At 36.9% G+C, this 18,290-nt stretch overlaps 3 protein-coding genes across 6 annotated transcripts; 1 reads left to right on the top strand and 2 right to left on the bottom strand.

Annotated features, from left to right (window-relative positions):
• Window positions 1-2,312: 2,312 nt before the first annotated feature.
• Window positions 2,313-8,768, bottom strand: LOC147552430 (protein FAR1-RELATED SEQUENCE 7-like). Of its 3 annotated transcripts, none has more exons than XM_086665132.1 (6): window positions 8,501-8,768; window positions 8,286-8,401; window positions 7,872-8,169; window positions 5,440-6,024; window positions 2,943-5,285; window positions 2,313-2,839 (listed from the first exon to the last, which is right to left on the bottom strand). In XM_086665132.1, the coding sequence occupies exons 3-6, from the start codon at window positions 8,130-8,132 to the stop codon at window positions 2,654-2,656; spliced, it is 3,375 nt and encodes a 1,124-aa protein (XP_086521258.1). In that variant the 5' UTR covers window positions 8,133-8,169; window positions 8,286-8,401; window positions 8,501-8,768; the 3' UTR covers window positions 2,313-2,653. The 3 variants fall into 3 exon arrangements, with proteins under 3 accessions (XP_086521258.1, XP_086521259.1, XP_086521260.1); XM_086665133.1 differs by having other exon boundaries at window positions 8,286-8,322; window positions 8,501-8,733; XM_086665134.1 differs by lacking the exons at window positions 7,872-8,169; window positions 8,286-8,401; window positions 8,501-8,768 and adding an exon at window positions 6,512-6,973.
• A 771-nt stretch (window positions 8,769-9,539) lies between these two features.
• On the bottom strand, window positions 9,540-15,022 carry LOC147552429 (filament-like plant protein). Of its 2 annotated transcripts, XM_086665136.1 has the most exons (6): window positions 14,360-14,869; window positions 14,016-14,166; window positions 13,689-13,844; window positions 12,524-12,779; window positions 10,458-11,818; window positions 9,540-10,089 (listed from the first exon to the last, which is right to left on the bottom strand). In XM_086665136.1, exons 3-6 carry the CDS (start codon window positions 13,800-13,802, stop codon window positions 9,658-9,660), a joined length of 2,163 nt encoding a protein of 720 aa, XP_086521262.1. In that variant the 5' UTR covers window positions 13,803-13,844; window positions 14,016-14,166; window positions 14,360-14,869; the 3' UTR covers window positions 9,540-9,657. The 2 variants fall into 2 exon arrangements, with proteins under 2 accessions (XP_086521262.1, XP_086521261.1); XM_086665135.1 differs by lacking the exon at window positions 14,016-14,166 and having other exon boundaries at window positions 14,360-15,022.
• Window positions 15,023-16,060: 1,038 nt separating this feature from the next.
• On the top strand, window positions 16,061-18,290 carry LOC147552428 (uncharacterized protein At4g08330, chloroplastic). The gene is made up of 2 exons (XM_086672222.1): window positions 16,061-16,274; window positions 17,476-18,290. The coding sequence occupies exons 1-2, from the start codon at window positions 16,201-16,203 to the stop codon at window positions 17,870-17,872; spliced, it is 471 nt and encodes a 156-aa protein (XP_086528348.1). The 5' UTR covers window positions 16,061-16,200; the 3' UTR covers window positions 17,873-18,290.

Genomic DNA, 18,290 nt, shown 5'->3' with positions numbered 1-18,290 from the left:
AAAGTAGCTTTCTAAGAACAAGAAAATATTTATACAGCCCCAGATACGAGAATTGTACAATAAATATCACTTCGTAAAACGCATAATTTTTTTTCTTATCCGTTAGTATTTGTTGCTTTTGTGATTATAAGTATATTGAAAACAATCTAATTAAAGCAATGTAATTGTGCAACAATTAAGGAGGCATTTAGTATAGTTGGATTCTTTTAATAACATGCTCTTTCCCGATCCCCAGATTTCCATTAAAAGTTTAGAATTTGGAACTTGGAAGTGCATTGATGATAACTTCGTTCCTTGATATGATAGATGCCTCACGACCTACTCTCTTCCCATGGTCAAAATGGGACAGGTAGAAACTAATTTTTTGTAGCACATTACCCACCTAAAAACATCACGTTCGAATTCCTTCTTCTATAAGTGTCGACTAGAATTCCTTCTTCTATAAGTGTCGACTAAAATCCAATGGAAAGTCTACCACTTAATTGCTCAAGTGGTTGAAAGTACTGACATAAATTCCAAAATTCTGGAGGTACTAGTTTTGATACGTTGGAGAGGTGGAGTTCATAGTTTATTGAACCTGGGTTACTAAAGGTAAATAAGGTAATCAAATGAGTTTTAAGTCATTTATTTAGTTAAGATTTAGGTCAGCGGTTCAGTTGGACATTAGGCCTATTTGTTTCAAAGACACTTTCCACAGGGAAAAAAATTCAATCTAATAGCATCTCTGATGCAAAAAAGAGAAAATTCGAGCCATAAAGACTTAATCCATCAAGATTGATTTACCCACACATTTATTTTTTAACCCAAATGTAAAATTTTCGACCATTAGTCTTCATATCCACCTCGTGTCCAAACACAATTTCCAACCACCGACACCATAATTTTCGACCACCCCCACCATTTTATTCTCTCTTACTCTATGGCTCTCTAAAACCTCCCATGCGATCTCAGATTTGATGGGTCAATCTTCTTCTAGCTCATTGAGTTAAAGAAGATTGACGAAGGGGGAAAGTTCACTCGTCTTCTTTAGCACAGTAGGACAACAAATCTGATACCCTACTACGACCATGCATGAAAAAGAAGTAAGCGCTTTGTTTTCTTCGAGTTGAAGAAGATTAACCCCAACAAATCTGAAATCTACTGGAATTTTTAGAGAGAGAAAGAGAGGGGAAATATAAGAAAAAGAGAGAGGATAAGAAGAGAGTGAAAAAATGTTAGTAGTGGTCGGAATTTATTGGCGGAGATGAGATAAAGTCTAAGGGCTACAAAACAATTGGATTTTATTTATTTTTTTGTTGAGAAACAATTGGATTTTTTTAGGCTACAAAATAAATGTTGTCATATTATCTTAAGACCCAAATTAAATTTTACGTTCGAGAGAAAATGTTTAACTCTAAAAATCATAAATAACACTTACAATTATTTTTCAAAATTGAATCTTGCAGTGGAGATGTTCTAAGTGTCATCCCAAGTTCCATCAGAACAACTAGAAGACTAGAAACAAAAGCAGAGAAGTTAAAATAGAAGTACTCAAGAATAATTGGGACATTAAAGTTTATAAGCAAATTTAACCAAAACCGAATATAAAATTTCCAGAGTTAGTCTTATATTTACTCTTCTTAGCCGATACTGGGGGTTCCCTGTGTTATCGCCTCCTAATAAAACAAGGGACATTCAAGTCTTTTTCACCGCGTGAAAAGACAAAAAAAAAAATACTGTCTTATTCGACATTTTCGTTTACCACTATTTATTTTTTTTGCCCCTGCAATATTATGCAAGTGGGGACATTGAGAGGGAGAGTTTGTACTGTGTTTGTTACATTAACCGTTTTTGCCGAGAGTCAGTACATGTCAGGCGGATCCTTCATCCTTTCATAAGTTACTTTGTTTAGCATAAAGCCATAAAGTTATGTGTTCTATTCTCATCCACCACCACCATTTCAATCTTCATTTCCTTTTCTTCCCCTCTTTCCCCTTTCTAAAAAACAAATAATAATATTATGGCCATCCCTTGTTATTACTAGGGGAAGAGGATGGGGATTTAAGAGGGGTTAGGTAGTGTGGTGCCCGCATAATTTAAGGGTTGGATTGGGACTTTTGTCCCTCCCATCCAACCATATCATTCCCCCGCCAACTATACGAACATTAATATTACACGAGCGTATGTCGCGTTATAACTAATGAAAGAAGTCTCTTTGTTGCCTCAAGGCCCGAGGGTCGGGCATGGCTAGTCATACACCAAGATGTCTCAAGCATAATTACTAGCTTGGCTCTAATATGGTATTACCACAAAATTCTATTGTAACCACAAGATTGATGGTAAAAAAGGAGTTTATAAGATAAAACTTACACAGGATAGACTTTGGTTATTATGTACAATGTTTTAAACCTAGATCGGGCTGAAATATTATAGCTACCCTAATTTTGACAGACCAAAAAGAAGACGATTATAATAAGATCAAGTTGAAATAATGATTTACAGCAAAAGAAGCAAGTCACATGAAAATGATTTGAAAGGAAAACTCACCTTGCAAAAAGTGTTATCTTTGGGGTGGCATATTCACAGGATAGAACAGAAACTAATCTTCCTACTTCTGAGTAGCTCTAAATGGCAGACAGCGGTATCCATGAACCCTAGGGCTTCTGACAAATCTCTAGAACATTGCAAAAATCTGGGATGGACCAAATGATCCCTGTGACACAATTGAAGATTGAGACTCGTCGATATGCCCCTGCAACATTTCAGAAGCCTGACTCTGATCAATATGATCATGAAAAATAGCCGAGCTCTGGGACTGATCAAAATGTGTCAAATTGTGGGACTGATGATCACCAACTCCCTGCCATCAATTAGAATTATTGTTTACGCACATTATCATATTAGTTGACACAAAGTCCGAAAAACAAACTACAATCATGTATTTTACGGTTTAGAACCCTTACCTTAGGACATGTACGCGTATAATGCCCTGCTTCCTTACATGTACCACAGGTTCTTTTCTTCTTATGTGCCTGCTCCGTGCTAAATTTCATTCTAGATGATATAGGACGACTTTTTAGTTTCACTCGTGGAGGATCAACCAAAGTTGTATTAAGGTCCATCATCCATATACTATCATTTTGTTCATCGATATTTTCTCCGTGGACAACACTACTCCCCACATTTTCAGGAACTACAGCAGCAACTGTAGGAACGCTAATGAGATCAAGTTTTCTAATACCCTCTTGTAGAATGTTAATTGAAACATTAATTCGTTCGGTGGAGGTTTTTCCAAGGTCGACAAACCTTTTGGTGGCATCTTTAAGGGTGCAGATGTTGTTCGAGCAAAGGTCATTGTTGCTCCACGAACCAACATAATACTTACAACTCATTGTCCATCGCTTTAGGATGCATTCTGGTGGAATCTCAAATACATCTACTACTTGAAATACTTTAAGCACGTGCCGACACAGAATTCCCTCAAATTCAAACATTTGGCAGCTGCAGCTTGCAATATTATTACGTGGGTTAAACGTAACGATGTTCATTCCATCCTCCTCGCCCTTGTATTTCCCTACCAAATACTTACATATATGATCCTCCTCCCCCATCTTTCGTGCAGTACAACCAGAACTTTCAACGAATTCATGTTTAAAAGTTGCAAACATATTCCTCGTGTAAATTCTTGCTGCTTGTTCTTCAATGGGATTTTTTGACGTCAAAACTGCTTCTGAGGATATTGTCAAGAAATCTTCATTAGCTTCCTCTTCACTACGTTGTTTTAAGGCTCTGTCATATTGGGGAAGAAACTCGCTAAATGGTGTTCCCCCATCCAAAAACCCATCAAAATAGGGTACCTCTCCCTCAGCTTTGTGTGTGGTAGTCATGCCACCAAAGAATGTATCCCGCAGATATAGAGGTACCCAGTGGTGCCGGTGATTGTATAACCAACTTAACCACTTATTGTCTTTCAAGTTGTACTTCACAAGAAGCACTTCCCAACCCAACTCAAATTCTTTCGATGTTCGACTGTTATGGATGCACTTTTTGTACTCCGACTGAAAATCTTTGTGCATGTTAAAAACATGGCTCAAATTTTCCACTTCATCTTTCTCAATGTACCACATGCAAAATCGATGTCTTGTTTCTGGGAAGACCTTTTCGACTGCAAACTTTATGGCCTTATCTTGGTTGGTTATTATAGAAGTAGGTTGCTTATTTGACATGGCTCTCAGCCAGGTTCCGAATAACCATATATAAGATTCCACAGTTTCATCTGCCAAAAGCCCGCATCCGAACAATACAGGGTCCTTGTGATGATTCACTCCTGTAAAACACACAAATGGGAAAAGAAACTTGTTTCTTCGACAAACGGAATCAAATATCAATACATCTCCAAATTTTCTGTACGCCTCTCTTGCTTGCGCGTCTGCCCAAAATATACTTCTCATAGATCGGTTTTCACCAGACTCAAGTGCGTAAAAGAATCCAGGATGAGCTGCTTGCATTCCCTGAAAGTATTCCAGAAGACTATAACATTCAACTCTGATGTTATTCCTTTTTTCTTTTTTCATTTCGTTCTCACAGTCTTGTTCATCATTTTCAAGAATGTCGTTTGCTCCATTGGCTACTTCTGTAAGTAAATCTATTATTTTAGATGGTCCAATTCCACACTTGTAAAGGGCTTCAACCATTGACTTGGTAGTATTTGTCATTTTCTTGTGTGACCGAAGTTTGTCAGTTTTAGCAGGATCAACGAGATCATGATTGTGGTCGTCTTGTAACCGATCAACAACCCATTTTCCATGTTTTCTTTTAATAAACATACATGCTCGACAATCTAACCTTGTCTCTTGTCGCGGTCTTACAACCTTGCCTTCATATCTTTTGTCTTTTGTTGAACGGAGACCTTGATTTGCACACACAAACAACCGAGAAATCATACTATGATCAATTCTTGAGCGCTCAATACGACTTTTCCTAATACTAAATCCTTTTTCCTTCGCATAAGCATTATAATATTCATATGCCTCATCCTGGGAAGAAAATTGCAAGCCGATAAATGGTTCAGACCCAAGCTCGAAAGTAGATGTCTTAGTCTCTTCCTTTCTTCTGGATTCTGCTGTATTAGCATCTACATTTTGAGATTCTTCCATATCACTGCATTCCTTTTCACTAATTGCAGCGTCATCCACATCTTCTTGCAAACCAGCATTAGCTTCTGGTGCTTGATTACTACTACGAGATATCACCATATTGGATTCGAGAACATTTTTATGGAGACTTTCATTTTCCATATTAATGCACTATCAAGAAAGCAAGATAATCATCAGTCATATGGGAGAAGACATAAGAAAGGGAGATGTTTAAAAATTGTATACAATATCACGGTCATTCTTGGAGCTGCAAACGTTGACTTATGTAAAACCGGCATTAATTGAAAAGAAAATAGTTCCTAACCTGGGTTTTATAGAGAGCCTCAAGAATTGATTCTGTTGAGTTCTCCATGTTCTGATGTGATTGAAGCTCGCAAGCTTTGGATTCAAGTTCATGATTGTGCTCTTTATTAAACCGGTGGACAACCCATTTTCCTGATCGTCTTTTAATGATCATAGCAGCTCGGCAGTCAACTCTTGTAACTCGGCGATGTCGTACAACTTTGCCTTCATACCGTTTATCTTTCAGGGAACGAACCCCTTGTTTTACACATACATACTTCCTAGAGATCAAACTGTGATCAACCCTCGAGCGTTCTACGTGACTCTTCCGAATACCAAATCCATTTTCCTTAGCATATGCTTTATAATACTCATATGCTTCACCCTCTGAGCCAAATTCCAACCCTACGAATGGTTCAGACCCATGTTTTGTTAAGAATGCATTTTCATACTCCCTTCCACTGGTTTCAGCAGAATCGAAGGCTCCTTCAATAGATTCTTGGCCATCTACAGAAGGTAGAGATTCTCGAATTCTTTCACCATAATCCACCTCCCCAGCATCTAATATTTCTCGATCAAGGCTGATGGTACCTTCCATATTAATACACTACCAAAAAAAATTAAGAAAATAAATAAGTGACGGTATACTAATCAATGGCAAATTGGCAATATAGGGAAAGTTAATCATTAAGATAGATCAGACAAAAAGAGAGTTAAGTGGAGGGCTTGTTACCGATGCCAATATAGAGGATTCTTGAACTTTCAATAAAATTACGATTAGAACATATAAGACAAAAAGATGCTAAATTGAGGCTTTCTATTAAATATTGTTAAATACTTCTTGTCTAAGTTGTAGATAACTCTCAACCATTAGTCACAAAACATGAAAAAAAAAACCTTATGTATTGTTATATATGTATATATATAGGTGTGTCTATGTAAAAGAGGCAGCTGCTACACTTCAGAGGAATTTCGTTAGTTCAGCATGCTCCTGTTTCATAACCAACAATTTTGTAGATTTCAACCTGCACCATTTTGGTCTACTTAAATATTCAACTTGCACATAAATCTCTTTTTATCCCGTTAATGTTTACCTAGAAACCCACAATGTCCAGAGACACTTTGTAAGTTCAGCATGCTCATATTTCGTAACCAACAATATTGTAGATTGCAACCTGCACCATTTTGGTCTGCCTAAATATTCAACTTGCACATAAATCTCTTTTTATCCGGTTAATGTTTATCTAGAAACCCACAATGTCCAGAGACACTTTGTAAGTTCACCATGCTCATCTTCGTAACCAACAATATTGTAGATTGCAACCTGCACCATTTTGGTCTGCCTAAAGATTCAACTTGCACCTAAATCTCTTTTTATCCGGTTAATGTTTATGTAGAAACCCACAATGTCCAAATCAACTTTCTGATTGTCTTCACATACTCCCAGTCTCAGATCTTCTCAGTAGTACTGTGATCTACTTTTGAGTGTTGGTCTGAGTGTCTGACAAGCCAGCAATCACGACATCATTAATTTCTTCTTCAGCGGTTCAGCCATTCTGTTAAAGATAATTTCTTTTTTTACTGGAAAGGATAGTAATGAGTAAATAAAATAAACTTAGGCCACTAGATACGAACAACTAAACAAAATAAACGTTGGCATTAAATTGTTATAGTTGCTTAACGTTGTCGAATTATATCTATCCAAGTTTGATCATGAATTGCAAAGTCATATGCCACCGACTCCTCCATAAAAAGCCTCTAGCCAACCCACCTAGTTCGTAACCTACCAGTTGTCAGCTCATCCTGGCCAATATTCACATTCTAAACAGTGTAATCAAATAGCAACTTTGCCTTTGCGAGTTATTCTTGCTCATCAATCTCTACTCGTCCTTGCAAGGAACTTTTTCAATCTTGACTAATTTAATATGCACATTTATTATGCCTTATTGCCTTCATCCTACTAATCTGAAAGTTACTCTAATCCTCCACATTTTTAACTTTAATGCCTCCAACACTGATTTCATTAACTAAAGATCATCAAATTTACATATTTCAAGGCACTTCTCCTTCTCATGAAAAATAGTTCATATACAGATATCAGGATATGGACCATGGGTATCTCGTGGATGAAAGCACAACCTCAAGACATACGATTATTTCCACTTGATGGCAAACTTACTGAGCTTGAGCATCGCTTGGGAGAGTGTCCGGAGCTTACACTATTAGTTTGTGCTCGAGCTAAGTAAGTGTCAAAACCCTCTAGGTGGGCTCATGGAGCTTTGGCCAGGGAAAAACCGTGTACATGTTGGGTCTGGGTATTAAACTACATCATGTATGAATCGAACATCATCAGACCTAGCTAGAAGATTCATTTTCAGATAAACTTTCCATATAAAGCACTCAAAAAACTAACACCCAAAATTCTGAAATCTTAATAAAAGAAGGCTAACTCACCCGCTGGGAAGACGGAATCCGCCATGTCTGAGTTATAGGTGGTTGTGAGAGAAGACATGGTGGATCACTAGTCACTGGTAAATGAAACTCACTATGTGAGGATTCCATTTCCAACAATCTTCCAGAACCAGAACCCACATTTTGAACTGGAAGAGAAATTGGGGAAGCAATTCGAAAAGGAGACCATGGAGGAGACGATGATGATGAAGGAGCATAAAAATTGTACGGAGGAGGAGACCTTGAACCCGATGAATTTTGCATTCCAAGTCGATTTTATGACCACCCAAATTTCTAAATTCTGAAGAAAGAATCAACCAAAACCAAAATGATTTGATCCCCAAATTTCATACTGAAAATTTATTCAAACAAATATCAGATGAAGTTGAATTTAAATTAGAAATTATACTAACTAACCTTAGATTACTTTTCCAAAGCTCATCAAATGAATCCCCTTTAAAAACCAATAAATTAGGGATTATACAAACTAGATAGCTGAATTAGGGTTGGCGAACGACCATAATGGACAAAACCTTTGCGAAAAATAATTAGAAATTGAATAAATGTATGGTTATGAGAAGTAGAGATTGAAATTAATTTAGGGTTTAAGATAGGAAGGTAAAGAATATTACCATTGTAGTTCTGACTGAACTTCCGAAAGGGGAGAAATGAGTGTTGTTTGAAAACAAAAAAATAGTTTTGGCAAGTATTCCTATGTTTCCCGCAGTTTGAGGCTTTGAGCTGCCCGCAAGAGATGGAGAACGACGCCTCGAGATAACCATGTGATTTGGATAAGATAATTTGGGGTCTATAGTTTATGCAGGGGGATACAAATAAAATCAATTAGGCTTCCACATATCATTGTAGTGGGGGATTCGTGGCGACGAGTGATATATCTCCAATCCCGAAGGTGAATAGTGTGTCGGTAATATCATATCAGACACCATCTTACTCATTCGAGAGGTCAACTCTATTTGTTTTTCATTTTGTGCTCGTGATTGTGACGAAGTAGCTCATCAATTCCCTCATTTTGCTATTATTGATAAGGTCATATGGGTATAGTTCGGAAATAAGCCTCCTTGTAGCGTGAATACTCTCATTAAGAGGTTTGAAACTAATGGAATCTAATTTGCAAAGAAAAAAGAATTAATATTTATATGATTTAAGGACCAAAATAAAAGAATTTATTCAATAATAAGTGACATATTTGTTTTGTAGATTTATATTGTAAGATGTTTTCTCATCTCCAACTCCACCGTCAACTGCCATGACCACAATCACCCATTTTTACGGCTTTACCAACCATCAAAATAGAAGCACAGTTTAAAAAGTTCATTTGTTTGGTGGAGGAAGTTGGCATTCATGAAGTTGCCGCATAGAAATTGAAGAAGTCATACTTATGGAGGAAGTTGATATTCATGAGTTTGACTACATAAAAAAAATGTATATAACAACATTTTAAGTGAAGACTGTGTTTTTAAATTAAAATCGTTTCTCATCATTTTTCAGCTACCCAAATTTTAGGCCAACGGTCATGACAGTGAACATTTTTGCCTGATAAATAGTCATAACGATGATCATTTTCGGCCACTTGAACTCAAAATATTTATAAATTTGTAAAGCTTTCACTGATCTCAAAAGAAGAATGCATGTGAAAGTAATGCAATCATAAAATTAAATGATTACGACATTTCGATAAGTGAAAACCAATAAATACTTCTCTTCGATCTTAGTACACATTTTTTGTTCTTTGAATTCAGGACACAAACAACATCATCTAGTTGATGATTTATGGATTATTTTCCATCCGAATAACACTCTTGCTTCTAGAGAACAATTTACTAAACCCATTCCGACTTTTCTCAGGATTGACAGAGTGATTTAAAGATGACACTGATGAAGAAGATGATGATGATGGAGGAGACTCACCATTGCTTGGATTCATATTTGTCGAAGGACCAGAACCATCATCAGCTTCTCCAATTGTTCTAGAATAATGGGTTGTCTCAGTTTTGGGAAAATAAGCATCGTTCGAATGCATTCTCCAATATTCTCCACCACTTTTGTTAGAAATCGGTGTTTCTACTAGCTCAAGCGGCTTTTGAGTGGAATCAATCATGAAGTCTTCTAGTGTTGCTAGTGATCTCAGCTGCTGCCCAAGGGAAGCTATTGTCTTCTGACATTCAGCTAGTTTCCCAGCAGCCGTCGCCAGTCCCTTCTCCTGCCAGTATACAAAACAAAGTTTTTTAAGCAGATGCCAAGGAGTAATAAAATAAGGTGGTGTTTGTTTAATTTCATTGTCTGAATCTGACTCAAATGGACCCCAAAATCTGAGACCCCTATGAGTCAGACAGAAACAAAATTTGTGAAATCCGACTTGAGTCAATTAGGAGCTCGAGTCAGATTTCATACATGACTTGGGAAAAAGCAACTACTACCTAAGATTAAAATAAACACATACTCACGCTGACAACTCAAAAAAGTAAAAAAATAAACACCTACTTGACCACCCACTCTGCATTTTCGATTTTTTCAATACCGCAAACAAGGATTTCTATGAAAACTTGTAATCTTTAAAGCTAACTAAACCTGCTTTATCTTCAACTCTCCATTTGAATTTGCAGATCGCCTTTGCTCCGTTTCACGTTTCGTTTTAGATAGTTCATCCTCTAATAAGTGACACTTGGTCATAATTTCCACTGATAATGTGCGTTCATCCTCAATGTCCCTCTCCTGCGAATCCAACTTAACACGAAGTGCCCTAACCTGGGCTTCCGTCGCTACAACTTGGGATTCTAGTTCTTCTCTCCTTGAATTCACGGACTCCAATTCCACCTCGGCAGCCTGCTTTGATGCAGTTGCAAGATCCAACTGCCTTTGGATCTCCACTAATTTCTCCCCAGTTTCTTTCAGCTGGTTTTGTGATATCTCAAGATGATGTTGACTCTCAGATAAAACCATCTCCAGTTCTGATTTCTCTATTTCTATTTTCTCTAACTTCTCTTCGAGTATGGATGTCCTATGAATCATGGCTTCAAGGTCTGCTTTTAATTGATCGTGCCTCTCATCATCATTATGTCGGTCGTCGAGAGGGATAGCTCCTCCCAGTACAATGTTATCAGTTTCCTGCATTTCTGCAAGCCTTTCCATTTCAAGAAAATCATCCATGAGAGTAATATCCATGGTAGACACAGTAGCAAGGTTTCTTTCAGTAGCAGCCTTGTCGTTGTTCTTGAACTGATCAAGCTCCGCAATCAGAGCAGAAGCCCATGTACCTGAGCATCTTGGATCACAATCGTTTACCTCAACATGATTATCGCTCATCTTGTAAGGTGGATAAGCATCCAGTGTGAGTGACCGTTCTCCACCATCGGATTGGCTATCTGTGAATGATTCAACATAAATTGAGGAAGAGGATCTTTGGTCGTTATTATAGCCCTTGCGAGCAGCGGATCTAAGTCTTCGACACTCAGCTTCAAGCTTGGCCACTTTCTTTATGCTCTCCAAATGTTGTTTGCTGGCTGTTTCAGCTGCTTGTACACTCAGATCTCTCTCCAGAGTCGTAATCTCAATATCTTCAGCTCGAGTAAGAAGCTCAAGCTTGAGGGTAGAAATTTCTTTCTCCGCAGATTTTAGTTTCGGCTCGAGATCAAGTTTGAGATCGCTAATAGAAGTATCAGTTTCAGCTTTTGCAGCTTCTACTTTTGTTAGGAGCTCGGAAATCTGGCCCTCGAGTTTGAGTTTGGTGGACTCCCATTCATGGGTTTTCTTGACGATGGCTTCATGGATCTTCTGCTCTTGGCCCTCTCGTGCTTGACGGAGCTGCCTGACACATTCCTTCAGGGCCCCATCTAGATGATCGACTCGATCTTCGAGGATGGAATTCTTTTCTGCTGCAACTTCAAGCTGTTGCTTCATGATTGCCACTTCATTTTCTGCTTTCTCCCAGCCTAAATTTAGAGATTCACAAAGAAGAATGAGATTCGTCTCACAAATTTAATCTATATTTCTGAAATAAAGCATGTAAAAATCGCTTATAATTACAAGAAACCAAAATCCAAACAAATCCACGGTAGTGACAACCTTCTTTTCATGGCAGAATACTTCATGCAATTACAAGAGCTCCCAACAATAACACGTAAAACAAATAAACCAAATTCTGCAACTGCAAGAAACTTTCAATACCTTAGGGCAAGAATTTTTAATAAGTTAACGCAGAACATGTTCAATCACGTTCAAACACACAAATCCCTAGAAAGCTAAACATGTGTGATTTTGGTCAGAAAAAGGCTATGCAAAATGATTGTCCTTAACAAACAAGCATCTCATTTTCCTCACTCTTAGTAAGCAGCCTTGAACTTTCTTACTCAAAAGGATTACGCAAGAAAAGTCGACAAACGTTGAATCTAGAAATAATTCGATACGAAAATGAATCATCTTGGTCACTAACTCACTTATAAAAGAATAATATCAAATCCTGTGAGTCAGGGGCAAGCAATTGGTTATTCCGTTTGGTAGCTGTATACATATTAGCTAGATAACAGTCATATATTAGCTGTCTGATTGTTTCCTACTTATATAGATACCTAAGATATATTCCTAGATATGTTTCCTACGTTTGAACTTTTATAAGACCAAGCAACGCGATCAAATACCTGCGATAGCTTCTTCTGCGACTTTACTGTGCTGCTTTACTAAACCCTCTTTCGCACTGATGTTCAACAGAGCAGCAGATAGTTTCTCTGTCAGACTCTTCATATTGTCATTGACTTCTTCACCATTCACTGAAGATTTAGACATGACCTCTGGGGAATTAGACATGGCCTCAGGGGATTTATCCATGATCTCCAATGACTTCGATGTGACCTCTGGGGATTGAGTATTGTGAACAGGAGATGCCTTTGACTGATCCTGCTCCATTTACCAGGAAAAAGATGCACCGGTCACCAATATTTATTAAGATAAAAACACGTCATCTATGCATAGAAAAAAAAAAGGAACAGAAAGTATAAATAGAGATAAAAAATTTTAGCTTTATCTGATTATGATAAAATTGGGGTTAGGAAGTCTCTGGATCAGATTTATAAGATCACCACAACTTTCATTCTACAGACCAAGTATCTAAGTAGACCATGTACCTAAGTTGTTGAATCTCCCAAGTAGCTCGAACTTGCTAATAGGTCGAGCCTGAGACCGTGTTTGGTGAACTTAACTCAAGCTGATCCCTTTCCCTTTAGCAAAGGGTTTTAGAGAAAAAATGAGAGAGGAAGAAGAAGAAGAAGAATTATAAGAATCTTACACGCATATAAATGTATAAAATTACAAATAATGGCTAAATCTCCCCCGAGTGACTCCCCGGCTTAGGGCTCCCCCCCACCAAAGTTGAGACCAGTCACAAACTACTTAATGATCTACCCTTATTCAAGTTCGAGTTGTTTTGCGCTAATTCGCTATAAAAGCAACTAGTCGTCACTTCCTTCACTAATTGGTGGATTAACAGAATCTTGGTTGTCATTACTTCTATATAATTGGAACTAAACATATGAATGCACTTAAGATATATGAACTCTAACTTCACAGTAAGACATACAAGCCCTTCTCTCTCGCATGAACTAGCTCCTGTTGGACGAAAGAAGAGCTCAAAAGATGCATTGGCAATAGTTACAGAAGGACAAATTAGGAAACAAGATCAATACGTCCGAAAAGAATAATCAGAGAACAAACAGAGTGAATTAGCAGTTAGACCCAATCGTCAAGAGAGCCAATCAAATAACTGAATATGGGTATTCAGATACTAGGAGAGTCAAGTCAGATACCTACCTGGTCATCAGAGTATCTTTCAGAAAGAGAAGATATTGATTCTGAACTTTCTGTTTCGCCACCAGGACTCTTCTCTGAAGATTTCTTCCTCCATAGCCAACTCCGTCGATCCATTTTGCAATATACTTTTAATCAAGAATCACACACAAATCTCACCTGCAACATACATTTCAAAAACTCTGACCACGGGAAGCCCTAAATAACTAAAATGTAAAACAGAAAGTCAAGAAATCGAAATACATAAACAACCATACATGTCCTTAAATTTGAATTCAAAAAATCAAATAGTACAAAAAGGGAAAAAATTGTTAAAATGCATGTCAAAACCTAGGTTTGGTGTATGAAAAGGGCATTCAGCTGTTTAACAGAAAACTCATCTGAATCTCTAAGCTTTGCTACAAATCACCCAAAACCCATCCAAACCTCAAAAACTCATAACTATCCTTTCAATAAGAGACCTGCCCTAAATCTGAATCTCCTAAAATCCAACAAATAAAATAAAGATATCAGAAGATCCCAACTCATAAAAATCAAAACCCACATCAATAAACCCCCAAATATTCCTTACCCATGGAAGCAAAATAGTCAAACCCTTCACTTAGCTACAAACAATAATTCCACAGATCAAATAAACAAACTAGAAACTAACTTGGTGATAAAGATCAAGATACCTTTGACTGGAGTCTAAACCAACAATGGAAGATCAGAAGGAACCCCAATAAAACAATAGAAATCACAGATCACATAAACACTTCAAACATTTGATGAATCTGACTAGAAATGGAAATAAAGAAGAGTATCAAGTATGGGTTTTTTTTTTCTTCAAGTACTGTAGTAAGTATTTTTTTCAAAATGAAAGGAGGGAAGAAAAGAAGGGTAAGAAGAAAATGTGAAGGTAGGAAGATGTGGAGAAGATGAGATCCCACTTTTCAGCTTCCTTCCTTTTTTTCACTCTTTTGGGTTTAGTTTTGAAATGGAGGAGCTAAAACTCTTATTCCCGCGTGAACTTTGAGGTGAAGTTTCAATATACAAATCAAAAGTATTTGTAGAGAAACTCTCTCTCTCTCTCTCCTCTTTCTCTCTCTACTCTTTGTCTCTCTAGTCTTAATCTGGCTCTGGGCATTTACTAATGCAATGATTCTTTGGTTACTTCAAGAGTGGCCTCTAGATTAATGAAGCTTGAAAAGTTGAAAGAGAGTACTGGATATATTTCATCAAAAAAAAAAAAAAAGTACTGGATATTTATTGATTCACCCGGTGACTATAATCGACCGTTGATAAATAATTGTGGATCTCGACGATGATGCACTTCAGATATATAGGACCCGCTGGATGGAAATGACTGAGTTTATTTCGTCTTTCACTCCGTATCATTAAATTTTGGGTAATTCATTTCGACCCCTAATTTTTAACTAGATTTGTTTTCAATCCTTCCATTTTTCGTTCCCATAATTTGATATTGATGCTCAAATATTTAGTGATATCTTGAGGTAGGCTTGGTTGTATTTAAGACATGACAGGGATGAGGCTCTTGAGATGATTGTGGCGACCTTTCGATTATGGGTTTGAGTGGCGGACCTCTTCGTGCTTGGCAGTCATGTTGTCTTGACACGAGGTGATCTGTTGGGTTTTCGATCATTTCTTGACTTATTGATGCTAGTCAATTGATGACCATTTTTTGGATCGTCAAGATGAAAGAGGAAGAATAAGTAATTTTAGCACAAGAGGTGAAGTGTTGTCCAAAATAATAACAATCAATTTAGCGTCCCTACCTTGCCGTTACATCAATGGTTGCTTGTCTGAAAATTCAGATACTCATAAAAATTTTGAAAAATAGACAGGTGCTAATAGAACCACCCGCTTACAACATTTTTTCAAGTGCCCTACTGTCCTTACCATCACTAGGTGTGTCTTTTGGTTGGATCAAACGTTATTTTTTTCTAATCGATAAACTTTTAGTCTTTGACAATGTTTCTCTCCCCTAGGTCATAAGGAACAAAAGTGTCCCTCTTGTAAATTTTTTTTGATGAGAAGTCCCCCTCTTGTAGTTGCTCTACTATTTGAGACATCTTATTTATTCATTTGATGTACATATAAGCGTCAAAATTCAACTCATGTGTCATGAGGCACATAATAAAATACAAATTATTGAATTAGAAATATCATAATCAAAATAATTAGTGAATGAAATCAAATCTTAACTCATTAAAAATAAATAAAAAGAATTTATGATTTAACCATTTCTTTTTTCTTTAAGAAAAGAATTTATGACTAAACCATTTGCACCATAATTAGGTTAAAATATGATTTGTGCCGGCAACAAGTAACGGTTGGAAACTTTCTTAATCCAAGAATTCAACGACTCTCTCTCTCTCCTCTTTTATTTTACTCTCTCGAAACTCCTCTTTTCATCAGTTCTTGATATTCCAGTCTTCTCTCTACTTCACTTCTCCGTTTTCCCCGTCTTCATCGCCGTCGCCGCTAACTCTTTATCTGACGGAGAAGACATCCGATGTTTCTACATGATCGTAATGGTACTCGTAATCACGATCTTCACTCTGACTCACTCAGAGATGTCAATTACAGGTTTCAAAATCCCTCTTTTTTTTTCGATTTGATTTTAGATCCTTCAATTAAGAGTTAGTATTAACTTTTCATTGGTTAAATTTAGGGTTTACTTTTAGCTCTTGCTTAATTCATGAATTGTGTAATTTCATCTAGATTTGGAACTATATTGGCTAACCCCCTTTCTTTTTTAAAATGATTTAATCCCGATTAGTTTATTTCCTAATTAATATTGTTCAAATTTCATCAAGTTTGTAAATTTGATATGGTAGATAGAGTTTTATATGCAGATTAAGTTTGGGTTGTTCAATATGAACTTGACCCACAGTCAATTGATTAATCATACATATAAATTCAATGATTAGTACCATAATTCAATTGAGTGTTCTTGTTCTTGAACTCATTAATCCTTTTAGTGAAATCAAGGATACCCAATATACTTGATTTGTTCTATCATACTTACACTTATTTGAGTGTGAAATCTCGGTTACTGGTTTAGTGAATTTCGGGTGTGATTTAGTGAACGATTAGGTAATTTTAACTAAAGAATAGTTGATAATAGTAATGGATCAGTCTATAGTTTAATGACTATATCACTATTCTGATGTAAATAACACGAAAATATAGTTCCATCTAATTAAACCCTGTTAGTGAGTCGGAGAAAATTAATTCGATTTGAAGCTTGAACTACTTCGATTATAACTCATATCTCCAATTGGATACCGACACTAGGAAATGAAGCTAGTCGTGTTTGTTTGCCTTCTGTCAATAGATTATTTCTGAGCTCCCATTGTTGTTCATTTGTTCTATGTATTTTCCAATGAAGTTCAGAACCTTGTCTCTGGGTATGGATCGAGAAGTTCAATTGAAGTTCTTTGATAAATGATATGATCATAGAGACAAAGGGGAATTCAGGAAAATACTCCTCAACGATAATACGATATAATCAAGTTTAGGCCATTAGGGTATTCAACTTCAAATCTTAAGAAACAATAGATTCCTGTTATTCTCAGTTTCTCACACTGTTGTCTATGTTGGAATTACGAATAAATGCTACCTTTAATGGAGCTCCTGCAACCTAACGAGGTCCCAACAACTAGTAAAAGATTCAATGAAAACCTAAAGATCTATTTTAAGAAGCATCAATAGGTAGTTGTGCAGATGAAAATTAGTTATATAAAGAAGGATTTTAGTACAATAAAAATTTGTGTTTATGATGCAGATGTGGCTCTTGTGCTTACGAATTAAACTTAAGGTCGTCCAACCGAAACACCTCAACCATTGGTTCTAAGTACGGGAAATCCATGAAGAAAGGGATCATATCATTTTTCTCCATCGACGAGAGCAGATTTACACAAATGGATGAATTTACCTGCATACCTTACTTTATTTCAAAACACTCTTGGGGCTTATTCAGGCCGAAAACCAAGCTTCTTTGCCGTAAATGTGGAAATCACGTGGGTAATGCCTACGACGAGAAAACTCCCAGGGATCACCTTGAATTTGATGGCGAGGATTCAAGCTCAAGTAACGGGAAATCAGTTCGAAAGAAATATGATATTAGAATTCGAGCCTTACAACCCTCCTCCGAAGAACATGGTGTTCCGCTTATCATGTGATGTACTTCGGTGAGTTTTCTTGGGTACTCGTGTTCTATCTGGTGCACCACTCTTAACCAGTGCCCAAGCATGTGAAGAGTGTTCGAGTGTTTTGTTTACTATACAATTTCTCATTATCTCTCATACTTGTGCAAAATGTAGTCTTTCACCGTTTGTTTCAGTGCGTTTTTTGTTGGTTGGGTCAAATATATGAAATATGTTAAAGATCGTCATCGTGGATCAACTGGAGCTGGACAGGTGATTTAACGGACTTATATCATTTACTATGATGAGTAACTCTTACATTGAAGAATGTTTGAATATGCAAAAATGCATGAGCAAAGCAAACAATACAAAGTCATAAGGTTCGGCAATTGCCATGTGTGACTATTCTAGTTTTCTGCACCGATAATTTATATATTTTAGTTTTCGTTACTAA

This window comes from Eschscholzia californica, unplaced genomic scaffold (assembly GCF_041429995.1).
Source record: "Eschscholzia californica isolate CP2 unplaced genomic scaffold, dmEscCali1.0.p SCAF_3, whole genome shotgun sequence".
NCBI classification, from domain to species: Eukaryota; Viridiplantae; Streptophyta; class Magnoliopsida; order Ranunculales; family Papaveraceae; genus Eschscholzia; species Eschscholzia californica.
Note: the sequence above shows the minus strand (reverse complement) of the source record. Positions and strands in the feature narration are given on the sequence as shown.

Excerpts from the sequence above, each read along its gene's own strand:
- LOC147552430 (XM_086665132.1), bottom strand. The coding sequence starts at position 8,132 with ATGCAAAATTCATCGGGTTCAAGGTCTCCTCCTCCGTACAATTTTTAT. Across the intron at positions 6,025-7,871 it reads GGATTCCGTCTTCCCAGCGG|TGTATTAATATGGAAGGTAC; the intron begins GTGAGTTAGCCT and ends TTTTTTTGGTAG. Across the intron at positions 2,840-2,942 it reads ATACGCGTACATGTCCTAAG|GGAGTTGGTGATCATCAGTC; the intron begins GTAAGGGTTCTA and ends AATTGATGGCAG.
- LOC147552428 (XM_086672222.1), top strand. The coding sequence starts at position 16,201 with ATGTTTCTACATGATCGTAATGGTACTCGTAATCACGATCTTCACTCT. Across the intron at positions 16,275-17,475 it reads CTCAGAGATGTCAATTACAG|ATGTGGCTCTTGTGCTTACG; the intron begins GTTTCAAAATCC and ends TTTATGATGCAG.
- LOC147552429 (XM_086665135.1), bottom strand. The coding sequence starts at position 13,802 with ATGGATCGACGGAGTTGGCTATGGAGGAAGAAATCTTCAGAGAAGAGT. Across the intron at positions 12,780-13,688 it reads AAAGATACTCTGATGACCAG|GATCAGTCAAAGGCATCTCC; the intron begins GTAGGTATCTGA and ends TAAATGGAGCAG. Across the intron at positions 10,090-10,457 it reads GAGAGTTGAAGATAAAGCAG|GAGAAGGGACTGGCGACGGC; the intron begins GTTTAGTTAGCT and ends GTATACTGGCAG.